Raw genomic sequence first — 24,587 nt, forward strand, 5'->3', positions numbered from 1 at the left:
GTTTTACAAACTTTAATGGCCCGATAGGGCCAAAAGTCGGAGTTTCTCCATTTTTGGTCCCAATAAAACAAAAGCGCGAAGTCACAAGAAGAAGAACACCAAATTGAAGAACTACCCCAATTTCTGGAGATTTCCAGAACCAAGGTTGAGGAGAGAAAAAAAATGGTGAAAGAGGAGGAAAAGAGGAAGAGGGTAGGTACAGAATCTTTAGGATGGCTCACAGAATCCACAATTATGCCGAAGAAGCATAAAGCAATTGAAGGTGTTGGTGCTTCTTCAATCTTTGAGCTCAAAGCTGAACTCTACAAATCCCAGGAAGATGCCAAGAAATCCAAGGAAATCTCCGGCGCCGACGTCGAATACCACCGCGCCAAGAAGAAGATCACTGCCAATAACTCATTTGCTCGCAAAAACACCGGCGTTGATGCGCGCGCTCATCAGTAACCTTTCTCTCTCCTTTTCTCGATTCTTAATTCATTCATTTTTATGCGTTTATATTATGCATGAATGTTTAATTTTGTAATTTGGTGCTTAATTTTGTATGATCGACATAATTTAGAAGTATAATTATGTGTTTTTGTAGCCAAATGTAATGTTATTAGGGTTTTTTCCCCGGTTTAAGTGGACAAAGTGGGTGAAAACGGGTGGTGGAGAGACCATCAATAGAACAGTGAAGGGAGAAATGACGTTGGTTTTGGGTTCTGCATTCTGTCAATTTTATCATTGATACCCATTGTGGTACTTGACAAAATTTCAGGGTACTGATTTTAGCTTAGATTGATTGGAAGCTGGCTAAATAAACTGGCCGAGCTAGGTTATATGATTGAGAACCGGTGATCGAAATTAGGATTGAGGAGTACGTATATGAAACATAGGAAAAATTTAATACGTTGGATTCTAATGGTGAATTTTTTGTTTTCTGGGTGTTGATGGGGAATATGAGTATAGTAACTTGAATTAGCTCGGTGAAGTTTGATCCCAGTACTGATTCTTTCGAGTAAAATTAGCCGGATTAGATTGATAGTTCTTAATTCTTCAAGACTATAAGATATAAGAAAAATATGTTAGCGGTTCGTAGTGGTGGGTAAACAAATAAGTAGATGGAGAATTCTGATTGCTGCTGAGATAGAAGGAAATAATACATCTTGAGAACTCCATTGAGATTAGTATTTGATCTTGCCGACTGGTAGAGTTTGTTGTATTTTTGACAAGGCATTATTCTCAAGTAAAGAGAAGTACCGACCTTGAGGGGGGTGAAGGTGTTAGTCTGTGTTTTTGAGCTGGCATTGTTCGGGAGGTTCTCTTTGTAGTTAATTGACTTGAGAGGGGTGGAAGATCTTTCTCCTGGCTAACAAAGAGCAACAACTCTTGATTTTATTAGGGTGAGTTTATCCCTCAGACTTGACCCTCAAACTCCATACTTTACCACATCATCTTTTCACTAACTTTTACATACTTTTTCATTATTCAGTCAAACACAAGACTCTCCTTATTTTTACATATTATCATCAAACTCACCTAAACTCCAGAAAAACAATAATTAAGTAGGATAAAGTGTGATGACGTGTCATGATTTGATTTGGTTTGACTGGAGAAAAAAATGGAGCCTTGAGTGGAGTTTTGGATTTTCAAACCTACCTCTAGACTTGCTGCAATTTTTTAACACATTATCCCTAGAGTGTGGATAAAAGATTCCGATTCATACTAGGGATAATCTCACCCTTAGTACTGTAACTAGGGATGGCAGTGGGTCCAGGACCCTACTCGGACCTTGTCAGACTCTACCCTAAAATTAGGGTATGGATTTTTATTTTCTAGACCCTATAGGGTAAGGGTAGGGTATGGGCATATGCTGTTTTTTTTAGGGTAGGGTAAGGGTCTTAATTTTTCAGACCCGTACCCTACCCATACCCTACCTGCGGACCCTTAAGACCCATACCCTACCCATACCCTATATTTAGACCCAGTTAAATTTTGTTATTTTTATACTTCACTTTTTTTGTAGGATCTTGATGATGAAGTAGTAGATGATATATATGGACGATAACTACTACTAAAGTACTGAATGGATGCCTATTTATTAACATTAATGTTGTGTAGTTAAGAATGTGGGATTTTGTAATTTATGAGCTTCGTACTTTAAAACGTATTGTATTTAAGGAAAGACAAGGATAATTTTTGAAGACTAGCTATTTATTTGTTTTAAAATGCCTTATTTATCGTTGTTCTTGTATTATTTTTGCATATTACTTATAATTGCATAAAAAAAAGGAAATAAAAGTTATAGTTTTACGCGGACCCGCATAAGACCCTAGACCCTACCCATACCCTGTCGGACCCATAGGGTCCGGGTAAGGGTCTTATAATTTTAGACCCTATAGGGTAAGGGTAGGGTATGGGTATATGTCAAAAAGTTAGGGTCCGGGTCCGGGTATTACTAGACCCTACCCAGACCCTACCCATTGCCATCCCTAACTGTAACTGGCTTAGAGCGTGAAAGTCACTGAATTAACTGTTTTTCCTCTAAAATCATTACTATGAAGAAAGTTCTTCTCCCAGCCAACCATGGTGTAAAAACTAGCCCGAGTTAACTCGTATCGCCCGAGTTAACAAGGTTTTGGAGGCTGGCGATACGAGATATCCCGAGTTGTAAAGGTGTTTTTAAAAACGGCGAGATCTCGGCCGGTTCAACCGATCTGAACGAATTTTGTCCGCATTAAACGTTATAAACCTCACATCTACTCGGTTTTCAGTCGAATTCCCATGTTTTCGACAAAAAGAAAGGGAAAAATGAAAGAAATGGAGAAACTCCATTGAAATAGAGTAGAGAACTCCATTTTCAAATCTAAAACAAGAGAGGAGAGAGAAGGTAGAGAAAGGAATTCATTTTAATTATGTCGCGTGTACGGTTTAGGGGAGGGGGACTAGGGTAGGTAGTGAATGGGGTTGACATGGGGCTTCTTTTTAAATTTCAAATCCTACGCGACAACCGCGACACGGTCCGCGACTAACGCATTAGTTCCGTTACCAAGACTCCGCGACCGATCCCGCGACCGTGACCGATACCGCATTTTTTATCTATGCAGCCAACCCAGGGCAGGAGCCTTTTTATAGGCTTTGGGGGTAATGATTGGTCGTTGATGTTACGGATGAAAAAGAATGTTGGTCTAAAGTAATGACCGTTTTCCTTCCAATGCTTTTTGCTGCTACTTGACTTTTCTGCTTATTATTTACTCCCTCTGTTCCTTATTGTTTTCCCCATAGGAAAAATGTGTTTTATTAAGGCTTGGGCCAAACTTTTGCAAGCACATGGGGGTATTTTTACTTTATTGACTTTTATTAGTGTATGCAAGTGGGCTAAATGGCGGGGACATGTTACTATATAAGGAAATGGGACAATCTTTAAGGGACATACCAAAAATAGAAAATGGGGCAAACAAATAGGGACAAGGGAAGTAATTCACAGCTTGCTGTTTCTGCATTTATATCTTGCTGGCTTACATGATTTTATTATTACATCATAGGGACAAGCTCGCACTCAAGGCTGTTACTGATGGTTCTGCTAGCTACGCAGCACTGGAGAAAAAGGCTGCTTTGTATGAAAAACTTGCCAGGGGAGAGCTTTCAGATGAGGAAGATAAAGAGAAGTATTGTGTTGATTTTTTCCGCAAGGGTCATGAGGAAGAGGAAATTCAGGAGTTGCAACCTAACGATTCTTCTAGTAAAGTATCTGAAAAAATTGACGAATATGATGACTTTATTCCTTTCAATTCAAAGCCCCTGGGTTTGGGGCGTACTGCTGGAGCTGTCGACATTGATGAACACAAACGTTTTGTCAGGTGAGTCATTATACCAGAGTATATTTCTTTTTTCAGCTTTGCTTTTGTCTGGAATCACTTTTCTTCTGTTTCATGCATTAGAATGTTCGCTTTATGAAGCGGTGTGTTGTTTCATGCATTAGAATGTTCGCTTTAAAATTGATAGAGCTTCCACTTTTATTTTGTATAGTCAAAGCCCATTGTCATATATTTCAAGTGAGTTTATTTTCAGTTATTAAGGGTGGGAAAGGAAATCAAAGTTATGTATTGGTGTAATTAAAGTAAGAAACTAGCAAATGTTTTAGGACATCCTCAAAAGGAATGTTTGTTTAAGGATATTACAAGAGGGGCATAAAGTTGATGTGGCGTTATTTCCATTCATTTATTGGATAGAGAATTGCAGGACAACGTGGAGCCCCTTGTCGCCCACTTTGAATTATTACACAATCTCAAAATACTGGAAATCAAAGATGTTTGATAAATGATTTGTTAATTTTTGAATTTTCGAGAAACTCGTTGATATTTGACACTGATGCTATTTGTTTCAACGGAAAACACTTTCAAAGGAAAATGATCATGGATAACTATTTTCAAGGGAAAACATCAAGGGAAAATAGTTTTCCTTTGTTTGTTTCCTTAAAAAAAAAATTATAAAGAAAAAGAACATAGAAGTGGAAATGAGAGGAGAGAAAAGGAAATATACGGGATTAGAGTGGATATGGGGCATTCTTTCTTTTCAAAAGGAAGGTTGGTTTTTCCCTGGAGAAAGTTGTTTTCCAACTTGGGCAAAATTGATTTCCACTCTTAACTAAACAAACAAAAGAAAATGGGAAAACCATTTTCGGAAAGGTATTTTCCGTCAAAACAAACGGGGCCTAAATGAGGCATTTGATTCCATATGATTGTAGTGTGGCCCACTGCATACTTGTTTTAAACAGGCATATGGAAAAACTTCGGGTTTTACCTGCACATGCTTGTAATTACTATGTAGAGTATCTCTCTTTGAAATTACCACTTGTGAGGACCAGCATTATACTCGATAGGTTGTAGTTTGAGGGCATCTTTGGCTGTTCTTCAACATCTGTTACACTTACACCTTGGGGATTCTATCTTTCTGTTGTTAGACTTCTGAAGATATCTGTTTTGGGCTTAGTGACAACCTTAGTTTCAAAAGGCGCACTAAGGCGCACAAGGGTCCTGGAGCCTTAGACGTGCTTTTTTAAACTAAGGTGACAACTCTTGATTTGTTTAGAGTTGCTCTTCTGCCATCACGGGCCTGTTTCACCCTAAAAATAAACTATAATTGTATTACTTAGTATGTATAAATGTAATGCGTATATTTTACGATATTACTAAAAATTTGTATTAGTGAAATCTAATGCCCCATAAAACAGGATTTCTCACAAGGTGTGTATTCTCTGCCTGTACTATGTTTGCTATCTGACTGTACTATGGATTAGGCAACCATGTGCTGAACTACTTGCTTGGAATACCAAATATGAAGGGTTCTAGAGCATAAGAGTAACTAACATGCATCTATGAAGTGCTTGTAATCTTGTATAACTTGCATTCCTGACAACATGATAGAAGTTCAGCATCTAGACACATAATCCTGTAATTGCAAATTCAGTCCATTTCAAGCTTGTGCATGTAAGTTTATTATGCATGTGAGTTAGTCTATTTGCATAGTATGTCAGAGCTGCAAATTGAGCAGACTAATGGCTAACCACCAATGTCCACCATGACTTGTTGGGCTGATAGTTGAAACACATTGGCTAACCACCATGACTTGTCGGGCTGATAGTTAAAACCCTTGGATGAACGGTTTTGGATACTTCTTTTCACTACAAGATTAGACCCTTGTTAATCACGGGCAAAAAATAAATCCTCGCCCCTCTAATCTCTACCTACTTTCTCACTCATCATTTTCCATTTTTCCATGAGCATCCCCGTCCCTCTCTTATCTACGAGCAAAAGGAAAAACTCTCCACCTCTCCCTCATTATCTCTCTTACCCACTACTTCTCTCTATCTAACAACCATTATAATAGTAACACAATAAGCTCCGGTGCACCGGGTGTGCAAACTTAAAATAATAATAATAATAATAACAGTATGAATAAAAATAAAAATAACAGAAATTAGAAGATTGAGTTAAATTATAATAGAAACAGAAACTAAAAAAATAATAATAATAACAGTATTTGTTTGTGTTAATTATATCAAAATGGATGTCCAATTTGTAGATCTCGAAATTTTATTATCGTTTGTAATTTTATTTAATGAATCAGAAATATAAAAAAAAAATGGCCGTTGAAAAATAATCTTTACAAGATGCTCATGGCAGGGCATGTGGCATGCCAAGATTGGCGGAAATTTCCCCATCCAAAAGCAAAGAAATCCCCATGCCATAATGATTTTCATTTCCCACCGCCTGCCCCATGCTCATATATGATCTTATGCTTTAATTTCTTTTTTTCATGGCTATTTTTTAATAAAAAATAATTTTCTACGCACGTCTTCCAATAAGCTATTTTTTTGAAATTTATTAATTATTAATTACTACGTACCTCTTCCAATTGTGACTTGTAGGGAAGTGCACGAAGAGGTGAATCAAGCCAGAGAAAATGCTTCTGAACTGAAGCTACGCAGGCAAGAACAAGCAGCAGCTCGGCGAGAAAAGCTTAGACAGGCTTACATTCGGAAACAATTGGAGAAGGTGAAGTCTACAATGACAACAAAACAAGAGCAAACCTAACCCAACTAATGCAGATTGATTGTTGAATTGGTTCGAATATTGAGCAGCTGTTGCTATCGTGGATATCAAGAGCATTGAGCAGCTTGGAAAAAGTAGGGCGAAATAAAGCCTGCGCTTGCACTGTCATTGGGCTTGCAAGTAGATCTGTGGTTCAGAAATCAGAAGTCAGGCAAACATGTCAATTGAGGCAACATACATCATTAGCACAAGCCTTGAAGCGGTACTGGACTACCCTGCTGCAGTGGACTACCAAGCTTGGGTGGATTGATGGTCAAAACTCAAGAATCGTGCATCTGAAATGATGCTTTTCATTGATTTTCCCTTCACGGATTTTCCCTTATTTTCATTGTATTGACAATTCTAATACGTACTAGTACATGCATAGTGATTTTCATCATACAAAGTTCCAATTTAAGAAGCTGCTTTTAGCAAGTGTACTTTGTTTTAGTTAGCCAATATGAAATTAATTATTAATTATTGAATGTCAATCAATTAAGTGATTAATTAGTTTTGGACGCTACAGACGGGCCTAAGACACTATCGTTTTTCAAACAGCTTGAGCTTATATGACCAATCCATGATTTTACATGAATTTACTACTCACTCACTCACTCACTCGTTTCATGATTTTATGATCTAATAGTTGAATTTTACTTGGAACTGTTTCTCAGTCTAGTGTTATAAATTAAACAACTTCTCAATTTAGTATTTGCTTAAAAGTTATTCAGCAATCAAGTGTTCAGCTTGGAATTCCAAAGCTAATGTTTTTATTCACTTTAGCAATACTCACGTCCTAAAAAAAAAGAAATACCTCCTCAATCCTTCATCTCACGACATCCTTTGCCGATTCCAACTCCAACTCCAACTCCAACTCCTCACACCGCTGCTGCTGCCTCCACACCAGACACCACCATAGCCCCCACCACCACATTCACTGGCTCCTCCATTTAACGGTCAGTTTCAGATTTAACAGTGTAATTGTAAGATTGCTTTGATGGGTCCACTTAATTATTTATTTCAGGTCTTTAAATTTCTCAAATGTATCGTTAGTAGTATTGATTTTAGTTGTTGGGTCTTTTTTTGAGCTGAATTGTGTGTTGATTTTGTATTTCTTTCACGATAAAAATTGATAACTGATTACTCATTGCATTTCTTATTGCTGATTTACCAAAAGAATTGGGGATTCTAGAAATTAAAAAAAAAATGACGAGATCTTGTTAAATATAGTCTATCTTTCTCTGCCTTAGGATTGAAGCAGGAAGACAACCAAGCCCCCTTCATCGTAGCGGCGATCCAGCAGTGGAGATGGTGCAATTTGTGGGGTAAATCTAAATCTGAAACTGTGGCTCACTTGGGATAGTTGCACAAGTATCTAACCAGTGGGATGGGAAGCTTAATAACGAGCAAGTCAAGGCCAACCCCCTGCACCCGCACCCACCAGATTGGCGCCCTTGCCCTTATTGTAACCACCTTCTTCCTCACTCGCCTCTTCGATCAAACTTTCACTCCTTGCTATGATGAGTTCCGTTCCCCTGTATTGAGCCCCACTACACGTTCCTCCATTAGCTTTAATCCTGGCCGTCCGTTCTCTTGGCCTGAGCCGGGTTATGGGTCTCACCTTAACCTCAAGATTTATGTCTATGATGAGAATGAGGTGGATGGGTTGAAGGCTTTGATGTACGGTCGTGATGGAACAATCTCTCCTGATGCTTGTACCAAAGGCCAATGGGGCACTCAGGTTTTAACTTTTTTTTTTCTATCTTTTATTCTCTTGTCGATTTTATGATTTTGCAAAGGGTTGTCTGGGGATTTGTTAGGGGTATGAAGTCCATTTATGCTAGTAATCATGTATTTTCAGGAATTATTGATTTTTAAGGCATTTTTAATCATCTTATTATGCATGCATTTTAATCAAATGGTCAAAATAGTAGTACTTAACTGTTTGCCTAGAATTGCTTGAAGCAATGATGGAAGAGAGAGAATTCGTTTTTCCATTTGGTTTAGGTGATGAACTTATGAAAATGGTAATAGAACTTTTAGTTGAAAATGAGTTAGTCTTATTTTACAATCATGATGATTTTACGCCATGGAGAAATGTGGGATTGTGGAAATAGTTTGTAATAAAATGAGTGTAGATTAATATCTTGGATAGTACCGTTGTAGATTTATGCTTAAATTATTACCATTCTAGGTAATGTATTGCCTTAAAATCAAACAGAATTTTAAATGGGTGAATTATTAGAATGTGATAGCAAAGGGTTGGAAAATGTATCTATTACTCTTTTCACTGACATGAACCATACAAATCTTGCAATGCACCTTTTCTTCTTGGAATTATGATGACTGTTCTATGTCTGAGATAGTGCACCATTTGAAAGGAAAATACCGGTGATGGCAATGCTACAAGGACAAGTATCAGATATAGATGTAGTTTTGGGGGTTCAATCTTGGTATCATTTTTATTAAGAATGTTCACGTGACTTTAGATAGAATTGAGGGTTGCATTCTATTTGGGTATCACAGGTCTGACACTGTACCCGGTGAATAATAGGATGCAAGGATTGGTATTTTAAAGTTAAATATCATCAAGGTGGAGTAAAAGGTTTAATGTTAAGGTCACTTCCATAATGTATCTTTACACAAAAACTGTTGTCTAATATCATCAAGGTGGAGTAAAAGGTTTAATGTTAAGGTCACTTCCATAATGTGTCTTTACACAAAACTGTTGTCTTTTTTCTGTCATTTCGTGCTCTGTAAACTGGCATTTTGCTCGATGTACAAACATGAGAAAGCCAAAGAGTTGTCCTGCCCTTTCCCCTGCTATAGAAAACGTGTAATTTGGATTATGATGTTTTCAATATGTGATTTTATTTTTCGTTATAAAATGTAGGTCAAAATACATAAGTTGCTTATGAAGTCTAAGTTCCGGACCATGAATAAAGAGGAGGCAGATCTTTTTTTCGTGCCAGCTTATGCAAAATGTGTTCGGATGATGGGAGGTCTAAATGACAAGGAAATTAACAATACTTATGTAAAGGTAATAAGCTTTTTAGCCCCACTCTATACTGTGCTGCTTCCTCTTCCTAATATATACAAAGTAGTAAATACAATTTTCTTATCCTAGATGAGCATTATTTTCTTTTGCATATATAATATGTTGTTATTTATATATATCTGATCGTGTTTTCATGAAATTTGCAATTTTATTTTAGGTGCTTAGTCAGATGCCATACTTCAGACTCTCCGGTGGACGTAATCACATATTTGTCTTCCCGAGGTATGCTGGTGCGGTAAAAGGGACTTATGTATTGGAGGGTGTTCCAACATTAGACTTTAATGAAGAATGAAAGATATATGTTCTTATCTTTTTAGTTATGAATGCATTTACACACATACTCAAGTTTGTTTAGTGGATGAAGGACATTATCAAAAGGAGTCTAGTACTTGGTCTTCTGTATTTGAATTGACTTGCTTCAATATTATGAACAACAATATTCAGCCTCTCTGCAATCTGCATTCTCTCACTCCCAAGACTTAGCTGTCTTAACTGGTTAACTCTGTAATCACTTTCTTCAGGCTTAGGTTATTGTTTCTCTTGTAGTCCTGTTGGAAACATTATAGTTTGCTAGAAACCTGCTAGAAGGTAGCCTGGTAGGTACATGGTCAAAAATCAAAAATAATGTGTGATTCGGTAATACGCCAAAGGTTATTGAGATTGTGCTAAAAATCATGGTATTTGAAGCTTTGACTTTTCTTTGGCTTGAAATTTATTTTATAGACTTGTAACTTATATCCATGAATAGCAAGACTTCTCCCTAAGTGTGTTTGGTAGCCTAGTTTAATGGCATTTGTCGCCTTGTTGGTTCTATGCTGTCCATCAAAGTTGCTGTCACGCCTGTCAGAACAAATTAATGTCATTCCTTCACCTGCATCTGCATTTAAACTAGGTGTCCGCCATTTTGATTTTATTAAAGGCATAATGTCTTTTCTGTATTTTGTGGTATTAAATCATGTGCTTTATTCTTGAAATTACTTGTATAACTCTTTGTGCTGGTGCTTTATCTGTGTTGTCTATTTATACTTATAATTTAATGGCATGATATGATGTATGTATATTGTGCTGGTTGAATGTGTCCATTAGTGTTAGTCTTGAATTCTTTGTTTTAATTATATATTTTTCCATGTGTAGTGGTGCTGGTGCTCATTTGTTCAAGTCATGGGCTACATACTTGAATCGCTCAATCATTCTGACACCTGAGGTATTTCCTAAGTTTTCCCTTTGATTGGTATCTCATTATATGGGTCCAAAACTTGTGTCGTGAATAAGAGTTTGATTTTAAAACTAGTTATTAAATATAAAAGGGAGTTTTTTCCCTTTGCAAGAAGTATAAAACACTTTTTTTCTTTTCTGTTTATTGGAGTGTGCACAACTGCACATTGCTCAGCTTTGCTTTGTGTTCTGATTCAAAGCAAATATAGCTTAATATTTGTTTTTTAAAAACTTCAACAACATATTAAAATTGTAGCTCACTCTTACCCCCCCCCCCCCCCCCCGCTCTTAAGGAGAGAGAATCTCTAAGAGCTAACTCAAAAAAAAAATTGGGTAACTCTTAGCTACCTCTTATTTAGAGGTCGATTGCGACATCCTCTAAATAAGAGGTAGCTCTTAGAAATAAGAGGGGGTATGAGGTGTATTTTATGCATGCTTTTTGGTTATATTTCTTTAAAGAAAAGAGAAAACATGTAAAAAGGTATTTAAGAGTTAGTGTATAAGAGGTAGCCTATTTCTTGGGTTTTTGGTAGAGAACTCTTAATAAGAGATGGCGATGATGTGGATGAGGAGAGAGATTAGGAGTGGATAAGAGTCATCAATAATAACTCCCTCTTTGCCCCTTTTAGCGAGAAAGAAAATCTAAGAGGTAGCTGTTAATAAAAAAGAGCTAACTCTTAGCTACCTCTTATTTAGAGGTTGATTGAAACATTATCTAAATAAGAGGTAGCTCTTAGAAATAAGAGGGTGATGTGGAGGAATATGGAATATTTTTGTTGCTTTTTGTCAATTTTGTATTAAAAGTAAAATAAAAAATATTAAAAACCTATATAAGAGGTAGTCTATTTCTTGGTGTTTTGGTAGCTAACTCTTGTTAAGAGATGTTGATGAGGTGGATGGGGAAAGAGACTAAGAGGGGGCAAATTAAGAGTAAGCCTACTATTGATGCTTTAAGAGAAAAACATTACAGTTAAAAAGATTCACATTATATTGTAGTTCAAAAAAAGTTGTAAAATTTGAACATCCCCCATCTTCTGCCCACACTACCCTAGACAGGAACCTTTTTTAGAGGCATTGGAGTAGTGATAATGTTGAGGGCTGATGTTGAACCCTTAGTTATGAAGAAATCATAGTCTTCGCTTTTAAACCTCAAAGTCAGATGCATCCCAAACTCCAAAGAATACACGATAGCCAAGCCGCTCATGCAACCAGACCGAAGGGCAGGGGAATCAAAGTCAATTGTATCCCCAGTATTCTAAATCAAGAAATCCCTCAGTATTGCAGCAAAGGATATCAGGACAGCGTAAGAAAACTTTGCAGATCCATCGGTTCAGGGGCATTGAGCAAGAATTACGCGTATAGTTTAGTATTCACATGTGATCATTCTTATCTCTCCACCAGTGTTCAAAAAAGCAAAAGCGCGCTTAAAGCTCGCTTAAGCGCTGAAGCTCGAAGCTCTAAGGAAAAGGGCTTAATTAGGTCTGAGCGGAAGCGCGCTTTTTTGAGCTTCATTGAAATTCTTCATTTTTTTCAATTTTTCACGTTAAAAGCTTTTTTTTTATATGTTGTTATTGTCTATTGGACCACATCCTATTAATCCTTAACAATAGAAAGTGGGGCAAGAGTCCAAAGAAAAGAAAAAAGAAGAAAAAAAGAAGATTACATATCCTTTTGAAAATAGCATAGTATATTTGTTCCCTAGTGGATATTACATGTTATATGCTTCCTTTTGTTAAAACAAGGAGCAATAGGGAAGAAAATCTGATGTTTATGTGTTTTTGTGGTTATTTGGTAAGATATATATCCATAATGGTAAAAAAACCTTGAATTTTTAAAAAGTGCGCGTCACTTCGATGAAGCTCGCGCTTTGCGCTTGCGCTTTACGCTTAAGCTCTAGGACTCATATCGCTTTATTGCGCTTTGCGCTTTTTTAAACACTGCTCTCCACTATCTCTTTTTTCCTTGTTTGAAATTTGTTGGCCCACCCAAGTGACCTGCCATGACTCCGACCTGCTTTTACCTCATCTGCCCGTCATAAGGCAACGGTTTTTTGACCCACTTGCTGTTGACCTCCCCCAACCCAATAGTGGCTTTGTCTAACCCATCAGTTACTCATTGACCATGGGTTTTTTCTAATTTAACCCGGTTCTCCTAGTATCTCCTTCTTCGTTAAAAAGGGAAGGTAGGGCTCAGGGCACAAGGAACTTGCATATAGTCCACAATTTGCTATAATTGTATCTAAGATTTACCATACTGATGCATAGAAAAAAGGTAGTAAAAGACTAACCTAAAAGAACCATGTTAAACCGTTCTTCTACTCCCATTCTTATTCTTCTTGTAACCTTTTTCCCTGAACATTCAGTGCTTTCTTTAGACGTTCTTTAGAGATGCTGTTTCACGAAGCCTTTCATCTTCTCTATTAGCACCAACAGTGATAATTAGGAACAGATTTCATGGGTCACATTCTTTCGAGAGAAAAATAAGTCAAGATTCAGAAAGAACAAAATTTTAAGCACTTTAGTAACTTTAGAAAATAGTGTAATATGTCATAAACCACTGCCCCTATTATAATTTTTGATATTAGGGACCTTTTTTTGGAATTTATGGAGACAAGCTAGGTGTACTCATTGTTGCTCAGGGTGATCGTACTGATAAACAAGATACATTATTGCATGTCATCAGGGTGATCGTACTGATAAACGAGATACAAGTGCCTTTAACACGTGGAAGGATATCATCGTCCCTGGGAATATTGATGATGGGATGACGAAAGAAGGAGCTTCTTTAGTTCAGCCTTTGCCACTGTCAAGGCGGAAGTTCTTGGCAAACTTCTTAGGTAGGGCACAGGGGAAGATTGGTCGTCTTCAATTAATTGAGCTTGCGAAGAAATTTCCTGATAAGGTATGTCTGTTTCTGTAGTTTGTGATTATTTCTTATTATATGTACAGTGTACTACTTGTTTGTATCTAGTACTATGTTCTTCTAGATGACTTTGTTGAAAACTAATTATAAAAAATTATTGTGAATCTTGAAAATTTGTTTGCTTGCCTGCATATAACGTAGAAAATGGGCTGTTACTTTATCATAGTGATTTATGCCGAAACATGATTTATTGATATAAGGTCCCTATGCTATCGAAAGATGGGCATTGCAGATCGGGGCTCTTTTTCTATTTTTCAAATGAATTCTATTATGAGCTTTTCTTTTCTCTCGTGGTTTCAAAATTACTCGGAATAGTTTTTACTCCGATTGCTGGAAGAAGCTCATGTCCATTTGGGATGGAGCCAAAGATTCATTTGTTCTTTTGGTTGTGGGATGTAATGGACTAAATCAAAATGGCTCTTAAAACCTCTTCACTTCCTTTTCATGAAATAGAAGATGGTCGTCCCGTTATCGCTTATGGGTCAATTGGATAACTATCTGCAGTTGCAAGGGTAAGGTTGCGTACACCCGACCCCCCCTTACCCCGCTTCTTGCGGGAGCCTCTTTGAGGCAATGAGTAATGATAATGATGAATGATTTTTGTTTTTTTCGTTCAAGCGTTTTTCTGATTTTCCAAAAGGATCAGCAAGTATTCCATGATTGAAATAGGCCTTCCCAATTAGAATCAATGACTTCTTTTTATTTTGAAAGAGGAATCAATCACTTCTAGTTAACTGGTCGTAGGACTGAATTACTGACATCATTTTCATCATCTATGCTTGGTTGACAGTGATAGTTGTTGTTTCACTTTAGAGAATTGCACAATTGCATGATGGAACTTTGTTGTCTGATTTTGACTCTGTTCTGCTTATAATTTGAACTGTGATGGATTTTGATATTTATAGCTCCAAAAAATATGTATATTGATTATATGTACAGTTGGAATCTCCAGAGTTGAAGTTGAGTGGTCCTGACAAACTAGGAAGGAAAGAATACTTTGAACATCTCCGCAACGCAAAATTCTGCCTAGCTCCACGTGGAGAATCATCATGGACCCTACGCTTCTACGAGTCCTTTTTTGTGGTCTTTTCCTGTCTTTCCTCTCGGTCTCTCCCTCTTTTACGTTCCCGTGGCATTGAAAATAACTTGAATAATTCTGTTAAACAGGAGTGTGTGCCAGTAGTGCTGTCAGATCAGGTAGAGTTGCCTTTTCAGAATGTTGTAGACTACAGCCAGATATCAATCAAGTGGCCATCAACTCGAATAGGGCCCCAACTCCTGGAATATTTGGAATCAATAACAGGTTAGACTGACTTCATCTGTTTAATACTCCATTTGAGGTTCCCTTCACTGAAAGGTCTTTTGAACCTTGGAATCATACTAATGCAGATGAGGAGATTGAGAACATGATTGCTCGTGGTAGACAGGTGAGATGTTTGTGGTCCTATGCTCCAGAATCACAACCATGCTCTACTATTAATGGAATTCTTTGGGAACTCCAACGAAAAGTCAGACATTTTCACCAGTCAGCTGAAACATTCTGGTTGCACAACAGAACTGTTGTAAATAGAGATTTAGTACCATTTTCCCATTGGAAAGCACCTATTCTTTTGCCTTAACTTTACTTTTAGGGTTTCAGATTACTTTTTGCGAGATGAAAATGATGCTGCAATGTAGGTAGGTAATCTGATATAATTTGTAGCATGTGTATTGAAGGTGGATTGATATCTGTGAAGTGCTTGAGGTTTTGATTTACAGACTGGAGTACCATGCCATAGGTTAGAAGGAGAAATATGTTTGGAGTGTTTTGAGTATGGACTCCGAGTATTAAAGTAATTTTTAAAGGGTCACTTTATTTTGATTAGTATTGTCTGATCGTAACTTCAATTGCTTGCAAACTTGCAATCACGGTGTTTAGGCCCTATTCAAATTTCAAACATTTTAACAACGGTCAAATAATCTTCATAAGTTAATAATTTTATTTTCGTAAAGAAGAGAGCTTAACTTTCAATCATCGGTCTCAGCGTTACCCTATAAAGACTTTGGACACTAGAAGATCCTGATCCAAAGTATTGATATACAATGTTTACCTAAAACAAACTGTTAGAAGTATGGCAAAGTTAGTACGAGGTGAATATTTTGTTAAAGGGTTTGTTTACCATTTTTTCCCCAAAACTGGTTAGAATTTGGTTCATATGTCATATGTCATATGTCATATGCTTTTAGAATTTAGAATTTGGTACACTCTCTATGTCATATGCTTTTAAAAATGAAAAATCTAGCTCAATACACAAGAAATTCAAAATAAAATAAATTTATTTACATATATTATCAAGCACAACAATACGTTAAAATGCAACAATAAGCAAACAAATCTTTTTTTGACGGGGCCTCTATCCTCCCTACTCAATCCAAATTACAGCTTCTAACAGCACCACACCCCCAACATCGATACTAGCTAACTAGATAACACACAGGGAAATATCAAAGTACATCAATTTGCCTATAACGCTGACGACAAAGTAAAGTCATCCAACCGAAGATGTGGAGGCTGCCAGATGAGTAAGTGCTCGACGGTGATACAGGGAACGTAGTTTCTTGTATTTCTGGACAAATGCCCCCAGCTCAATCTCCCTAGTAAGAAACTGGCTATGAAGGGCCTCGGATTCCTCATCTGCTTTGTTCACTGCCTCTGCCAAGATTAAGCACGTTTTGATTAAATTAAAGCAATGAGAGATGGTAAAAAAGATTGGAGGGACAAAAAGTCATTAAATATTGTCATAATCCGCTCAAAGTTGTCACTCGTGGCTCATCAAATTTATCATATAGTTAACTTTTAAATCTCTATAGGAAGGGGAGTAGGAGTAGCTAAAAACCAAATACAAGAATTCCGCCAAACAAAACCTAGAGGAACAAAAGATTCATCATCACCTCTGCCTTATTTTCAATCGCAAACAAACCAACATGCACTATCAATGATTCCAGTTTTCTTATATGGAGCTATAATCAAGCTGATCCTCAATTTTATCCCCCACCCCAACCCCAATGCAGGTAAGAGACTAAGAGGTGATGACTGAAGAGGGAGAAACACCACCAGCTATTTTTGTCTCAAATTTCCTAAAATATTTGTACTGATCCAAGGATCATATCATCAATCTTTCAAAGTTCATAATATGATTCTAAAAGAGATGGAGCAAAAAGACATGTCACAGTATAAAGAAACCTGAGACATAACCAAAGCAGAATCCTGATGTCTCACTTTCCAAAAACATTTAATGGTATTATCTAATATTCTAATATGCACTCGCTTTAATAATAATCCATAAGTGAATCAAGACATTGGTCTACCATGCTCAAAATTACCTTTCAATCGGTGCAGAAGTGATGCTGTAGAATAGGACTTCATAATAGCCTCTTTTTGCCTCTCCAGGTCGTTCAACTTCTCCAGCGCATCAGCTAACTCACTTGTGCGGATGATCATGCACTGTAATAATAATATCAACAATAAAGAAAGGTCTCAGTAATTTATCGCACTTTCTATGCATAAACTTTAAGTCATAAGAACTTTAGCTTCTCCAGTTAGAATCTGACAGACTCACCTGATTTCTCAGTTCCACTATCTGTGGTTCCTTCTCCAAATTCTCTCCTACAAACAAAAAATCAACACAGTATTTTGCCTCAGATGCTCAGCCTTTATAATTTGGAGCACAGATAGAAATCTTTTAATCCAAAAAAACTCACTTGCAAGCTGCAGAGTTGCTTTTTGCAATTCATCTCTTACCTGACCATAGAAAACAAAAAAAAAGTCAAAACATGAAAGAAACATCTCCAAGTTAATGGATACAAGTACGCAATACACACAAATCATATACAGACCTTATCCCTGTAGTAGGGTTTTAGGGAAGTAACATTCAAGGACATCCATAAACACCTTCCCCCAAATGAACATTCTCTATGTTGTGGATATTTCCATGTAAATCTCCAACCCCTTAACTTCTTTTGTTTCAAAGCTCTCTCTAAAAAAATAGATGTCATTTAGGTGTGCTAACTCTTCAGGAAATACATGTCATTGCTATCACAGTATCAAACACACGCCCACACGCCAGGTTGGTCAATTGTAATTTTCTTTTGAAATGTCATCATGATCCAGAGAACATCCCTAGTGTCAATAACGGAAACAGTCTTTTGATAAACAATCTATCATACAACAGTGTTCTTACAAGGTCAATTTCAGTCTCATTGAGCCATTTATTTGTCATTTAAGTTGAAGCTGCTACTGGCAACAAGATTTTTCTATTGTCACTTTTCTTTTACCAGTTAAATTCGCACCAGCTAGACTATTCTTTCAAGTTCCAACAATTCCCAAAAAACAACAGCCATGCATCAATCCAACCTCTGACAACTCAATAATACTTTACCATCCTGCTCCCACCAATTCCTCATCTACATCTTTCCCCTCAATTGTTCCTAAATAACCAGTAGAAGTCATTACTGGCAACATAAACCAACCAATTCAACTCCATTTTCAATGACATGCTCACAAAATGTGGCATAGAAAAGCACAATTGGCTTGCATTTAAACATTAGGAAAGGGGAAAGAAATAGAAACTCACGTTTTTGAAGCTTGTACTCTAAATTACAGAAGTGATACACTAAATACATAAATAAAAAAAAAAAGACATTTTGTGTCTAATCGTCATTTTAGGTGTAAGACCATTTCCTTCAAGGCAGGAAGTTTGTGGTACAGAATAAAACAACACTTCCAGGGCCCTAAGAGAAATAACATTAAAAAGTTAATGAATGTTTCAAAATTATCAAAGCACACAGTCAAGCCAACAAGTAAAAAATTCTACCTAAAGTGACACAACCATCCCTAATTTCTAATATTTTGTAACAGTTGATAATGGTGATTCTATTACTATTCAAACTTCCAGTCTGCAAAATAGAATGCTTATAACAAAATATCAAGAGTTTGATTAAGGAAGAGAAATAATCTAGATAACTCACATTGTTTTGAGTCTTTACTTGATCAAGAGAAAGCAAGAATTGATTGTAGGCCTCCTTGTCGTTCAAAAGCTTCCGTAACTCATCAACACTACATCATGACAGACAACAAGAACAGTTAGGATCAAGCCAAATGGATCATCAACTATTTCGATCTGACAACGAGGTTGGTTTAGTATAACAACCTCCTCCATGAAACTAAAGTTCAGGAAGTATAGTAATGCATCCACAGACCTCAAATGAGTTGAGCATTCGAGTGGTCGAGCCTAACTAATAAAGATTTCTTCAGGCCCCTCAATACATGATGACATACAAAGTCTACATTTCCACCTATCAAAAGTTCTTTTTTTTCTGGAAAAACATGGAGTAGAGGAGCTGGTCTTACTATACAAGCAATTCACGTTGGATAACAAATCTGTAAATCAATGTCAAAGGTTGAGACAGTATTTTGAAAAGCTAAAGAAAAATGGTCCACTTCTTATATTCTATTACTTGATTATTTTTTTTTGACAATTTCTCTTTAAGAAGCACAACTGGAGCTAGAGGGATGCCACTAAACTTCTTCTTGTCCACTTCTGCTACTTTTGTTTACAAAATAGTCAACGAAGTATATGAATCCGCTAGGACCAGTTGAAGGTAAATTTTATGCCAATTTATGTTGTTCTTTAAACGGTAGTGACATTTTTATAATAGTTCTTAAACAAAGGTGGCAAGGATTGAAGGAATATAATACTTCGTATAAACAAACATACAAAAATCATAAGAAAAGCTGGAAAAAGTGACAAAACATAATGGCACTAACCACTAATTTAAAAGGAATGTACATTGTGTTTGTTTTGAAATATTGTTGACAATAGTAAAGGAAGAAAAATAAAAATTGATTCTAATAATCCAACCTTTGGGCGGTTCTCAATTTCTCATATACTAACTCCACGTTTGAGTTATTTTTTAATAATCTGAACTTTTGGAGTTATTTTACACTAATGGTCCCTTGTGACCATACAGGGTACAACATTTTTTAATTTTTAATTTTTAATTTTTAATTTTTTCCTTTCATTACTCCACCAAAACAAGGCCATGGTGGGTGGCGGAAGGGTGGCAATGGAGGTGAAGGAGGTTGGCGGTGGAGGGGGAGGGGGAGGAGAAAGAGGGAATTTCTTTAATAAATACAATAAAAAACTATAAAAGTTGGACCAGTTAAAGAAAGCATGGACAGGTAACTACAGAACTACCTGTTAGGACCATAATATGCGGATAGGTCCAAAAGTTGGGATTATACAAAATAACTCAAAGGTGGGATTACTGTCTATGAACCGCCCAAAGGTGGGATTATTGTGAACCGCTCAAATGTGGGATTATTAGAATCAATTTTTCTTAGTTTTTATTATAAAGGGCAACACCGTATTTTATATACCTATATCCCTATTTGTAATCCTCATACTATAAATAAGGATAGCTCAAAAGGGAAAAACTCAAAATATCTGTGTGTGATGATTTTTCAATATAAGAACATATGTCCTTCACTCAGGTTCACCTAATCCCACTTTGGACAAAAAAGAAAAATAGGAGAAAAAACATACTGCCTTAAAAGCTGATATGCGAGTTTTGATTACGCTCTCAAATCTTACTAACGTTGGCCTCTATTGCTGATATCAACAAGTAAAACATCTTAAAGTTATACTACATATATGCTTTCTGGAAGAATCTCATAAAAGTGTTTGCATATTTAATTTGTAAATTATTAGTGAAATACATTGTTGAAGGTTATAAATTTTTTTCAAAAGTAAAATGTACTACATAATTTAGGGATGATCCATCCGAGAAAAAGTATTTCCTTTGGCAAATCCTGTCCAATGAAATCAACCCCTTCTAAATCCAACACAGAAGTCTTGGGACATACATAAATATCCTTTTGGTAATCTGCTAATGCACCAATTCTTACAAAATTGAGGCGACCAAAAATCATTAGTTATTATTAATGATTACTTGCTCTGGAGATTAGGTTTGTTCAAAATCCCGATAGTATTATCTCAAGATGGAAAGAATTACAAGAGGAACGTTCTCCGACGATCTGGGCTTTGTGGCAAGGAAGAAAGAAAGTTTGAGAAGTAATAGACCTTCTTTATAGTCATCTTATCTGGGGAATTCTTTCTTTTTATGTTCAATATAGTATAGGTGCCACGCCAATTTCCATTCTGAGCTTTTGCAACTCCTGGTTCTCTCTTCATTCACCTATTTGTCATAAAAATAAAGATCTAACGGCATATGCCATGCAAAAGGAAAAAAGAGTCTTACGAGTTACGACCTATAACTGCCAAATGAAATGGAGGTTTGCATAAAACTTTATCCATTTTCCATTTGAGATTACTACAAATAGCCTCAAAGCTTCCAAAATTTTACTTGGGGAAACACATATAAGACACTGCATGGTTAACAACTTCCTCAAAGTAATCAACGTCATAACCAAGGAGTAATATGAATGTGTCTTCTTATTAAACATTCCATAGGATATATCCAAAAAGGATGATAACGTAGCTACTGTCACCCCAAAACACGGTTCTTGAAGGGCTAAGCAATAAAGGATTACGGCCTTGTTCTTTTAGCCTTAGGAAAATAGGTTTAAGAAAGTAAAACTGTATAAGCTTAGGTGAAAGGCAACCAAACTCATTTTACAACTAAAGATAATTTCAAATAAGTTCCAACTAACTTAACATAAATTTTAGAACTTACTTCTGCTGAACAATATTTTTGCTAAACTGAACTTATTTTTAAGGAACTCATAGGTTGAGCTTCACTTTATTTTATAATAGAATTTATTTGTGCTGAATCTAATACGAAGTGCTTGTTGAATTTGTGGTTTGCTGAATATATTTGTTAGACATGCCTTGGATTTGCTAAATCTTTTTGTTTCCTTAGTTGAAAACCATACCACCTAACTAGAAGCTGGTCGGTTGCAGGAGGAACAGGTAACTAAAAATTTCAGCAAGTTTTACATAAGCAGATAAAGGATGAATCAGTTGATACACGTTGAAGCTTACCTCTTGTCCCTAAGTGTGGAAATAATTCCAGCAGCTTCAGCAGGTGAAACATGCGAACCAGTTTCTGGCCTTTCAAATGGCTTCAGTAGACTGTAACTGCTAGAAGAATTTCTACCAGGTGTTGAGGGTCGAGAAGAACTTGGAGACTCGACGACAGATGGAGGATACCAAGACTGTGTAGGGACCTCTTGTGGACGTGATTGTGATCCCTGGTCTTGAGATCCCCTGTAAGCAGCAATCATCAAGGCAGGAATAATGTACTAAGATTAGATGGTAATACTAAATAGTAGCTTGGCACCTATATACCAGGCAGGGCCGTCTATAGGGAGGTCTAATAGGACCTCCAGCACAGACCCCAAATTTGGGGGCCTAAAAAAAATTAGTGGTAATAACTTACATAGCCCAATTATTAGTTATATAGTAAATCGTGCAAATAGAAGATACTTAATTGATTTGTGGATCAATGGTACAATCTTCTCTTAATATTTCATAGGTTGCGAGATCGACTCCCAATATGTACATTTTTTTTTTGTTTTTTAGTGTTACTAATCATGTTATTAAGAAAAGGGCCTCCACATTAAAATAAAATAAAATAAGAACAGGGCCTCTGTCTGAATTCCCAGAGACAGCCCTGATACCAGGGCACACCCACCACTGATATCACATGTAGAAAAACAAGTTTGACGCTCATAAGATATACTCGGTATAAATAGTCTCGTGCTATATAGGACAATGCCTAATATTTTGGAATTTAAATAATTTCGATTTGCAAGTAATTGAAATCACTAACAAGCAGGGAAAAAAAGGGTTCATTTCGTATTTATTTTGAGGGAAAGTTCATTTCATACTCCCTCCGTATTTTTTTAAGAGATACACTTGCCTTTTCCGGCCGTATTTATTTAAGAGATACACTTGCCATTTTTAGTAACTTATCAACCCCACCATCTAATTAAATAATACATCTAATATACCATATCACCCACCATCCTATTAAACAAATATTTTCATAAACCCACCCCACCCTCCACCCACCAAAATGACATGGTCCCCACATATTTAATTATTAAAATATCTATCCAACCCCACTTGATTTATTATTTTATTTCATTCAATTATTCTTCTTAATACCCGTGCCCGACCAAGTGTATCTCTTAAAAAAATACGGAGGGAGTATAAGGTATTAAATCACTTATGTTGCGAAAGAGGAACATCCCAAGATGCAATATTTGTTTCCCCTTATCCACCAAGTCTACAACTATGGAGAACTGGAGAAGGGGTTGGCCACAGAGAGTACACTAACGAATCGATACGCTAAATCTAGTACGTCTGTACGTATGTTTGGGTAAAAAAAATTAAACAAATCTAGTCTAGGAAAAGCTAAATTTCTTCAAGGCCATAAGTTAAACCTTGGCAGCCAATTAAAAAAAAAGTTCAATAGTCCTAAGAAAGCTGGGAAAGCATCAATAATGGCCTTATTCGACATTCATCCACTAGAAAGGACCCTTTGATAAAAACTCCTATAAATTTAGTTAAAATTTAAACCTCCCGTAAGTATTACAAATAACTGATCATTCCTGATCCAATACCGTCTACAGAGCTCAGCAGGTTGGGTGTAAATCCGTATTCATTTCAAAAGAGCAGACATAGATTGTGAACTAGGGAAATGTTTAGGAACTATAACGGCCGTAATTTCTCACTAATTCGACGATCAAATTCTTCCAACAAAACGTACAATTTATTTTTCCACGCCAATTTACAGCTTAATAAAGCATCGAATTACGTAATTATATAAATTCAATATTTTCATCGAATTGCAAAGTACAAAGACAACAAAATCATTCAATTACTTAAAACAAACAAAAGCTTGAAGAATACTAGAATCAAAATGAAGAAATCAAATAAAAGCGAATAAGAATTAACAGAAAAACGCACCAGAATCTGAACATCGAAGATTGATAGAATTAAATTGAATCAAGATTCAGCAAAGCAAAAACCCTAGATTGATCAGAGGAAGGAAATTGGTGATTGTATTGTAAAAATCGGAGGCAGATTTCACGAATTGATGAGAGAGAAATCAGAAACAAAGAAAGAAAAACATATACGGATTCCCACTGAAATTCGTTTATGTTGTATGCGTGCTAGAATCAAACACGCGCTCCCAGCCCTGCCTAAATGCTACGGAATGTCTATTTCCTTGAGCATCTTCTAACTTCTGTTTTGGTAGGAGGAGAGGGGTATTTCGATAATCCATTTTTTCGTGTCTCTCTGGGAATAGACGATAATACCCTCACACCTTCACAATTCAATTTTCAATAAAAAAAATTAAAAAAAAGTTGATTGTTTAGTAATTTAAAAAACTTATTGTAATAACAAATCAAGATAACCATATAAGTCAGACATACATAAATCACGCATAAAATTAAATTTGGATTCTTTACTAATTTAAAGAACTGATGATTTGCTTCAATCTTTCAATTTAGGAAAGTAATTATTATTCATAAAATTAGGCAATGTAACGGTAAAAAGTCAACAAGAATTGAGTTGTTTCTCCGCAAAACATAAAAGCAATAGAATTGAAATTCAACGATCGTGGAAATTAGTCCTATAATATCTCATTTTCTTTCCCGAAAACAATAAAATAAAAGTCAAAGAAGAGATAAAAAAAAATAAAAAAAAATTATACGGAGTACAAATTACTTACAATTGTCAAAATCTCTATTATTTATATGTAAAACCAAAATTACTTTAAAGAGTACATCAAATAAACGAGTTCACCCC

General features: G+C 36.2%; 3 protein-coding genes across 3 annotated transcripts; 2 read left to right on the top strand and 1 right to left on the bottom strand.

Moving 5' to 3' along the window:
- The first annotated feature begins 14 nt into the window (after positions 1 to 14).
- Positions 15 to 7,007, top strand: LOC110775742 (uncharacterized protein At4g18257). Its single transcript, XM_021980344.2, has 3 exons — positions 15 to 440; positions 3,525 to 3,839; positions 6,410 to 7,007. Exons 1-3 carry the CDS (start codon positions 163 to 165, stop codon positions 6,573 to 6,575), a joined length of 759 nt encoding a protein of 252 aa, XP_021836036.1. The 5' UTR covers positions 15 to 162; the 3' UTR covers positions 6,576 to 7,007.
- A 285-nt stretch (positions 7,008 to 7,292) lies between these two features.
- On the top strand, positions 7,293 to 15,631 carry LOC110775739 (probable glucuronosyltransferase GUT1). The gene is made up of 9 exons (XM_021980342.2): positions 7,293 to 7,528; positions 7,823 to 8,313; positions 9,466 to 9,612; positions 9,788 to 9,852; positions 10,765 to 10,834; positions 13,528 to 13,746; positions 14,707 to 14,850; positions 14,935 to 15,070; positions 15,157 to 15,631. Exons 2-9 carry the CDS (start codon positions 7,960 to 7,962, stop codon positions 15,384 to 15,386), a joined length of 1,365 nt encoding a protein of 454 aa, XP_021836034.2. The 5' UTR covers positions 7,293 to 7,528; positions 7,823 to 7,959; the 3' UTR covers positions 15,387 to 15,631.
- Positions 15,632 to 16,065: 434 nt separating this feature from the next.
- Positions 16,066 to 24,020, bottom strand: LOC110775741 (vacuolar protein-sorting-associated protein 37 homolog 1). Its single transcript, XM_021980343.2, has 7 exons — positions 23,742 to 24,020; positions 21,810 to 22,034; positions 18,775 to 18,862; positions 17,509 to 17,548; positions 17,367 to 17,413; positions 17,131 to 17,251; positions 16,066 to 16,459 (listed from the first exon to the last, which is right to left on the bottom strand). Exons 1-7 carry the CDS (start codon positions 23,753 to 23,755, stop codon positions 16,296 to 16,298), a joined length of 699 nt encoding a protein of 232 aa, XP_021836035.1. The 5' UTR covers positions 23,756 to 24,020; the 3' UTR covers positions 16,066 to 16,295.
- Positions 24,021 to 24,587: the final 567 nt, after the last annotated feature.

This window comes from Spinacia oleracea, chromosome 5 (genome assembly GCF_020520425.1).
Source record: "Spinacia oleracea cultivar Varoflay chromosome 5, BTI_SOV_V1, whole genome shotgun sequence".
Lineage (NCBI taxonomy): Eukaryota > Viridiplantae > Streptophyta > Magnoliopsida > Caryophyllales > Amaranthaceae > Spinacia > Spinacia oleracea.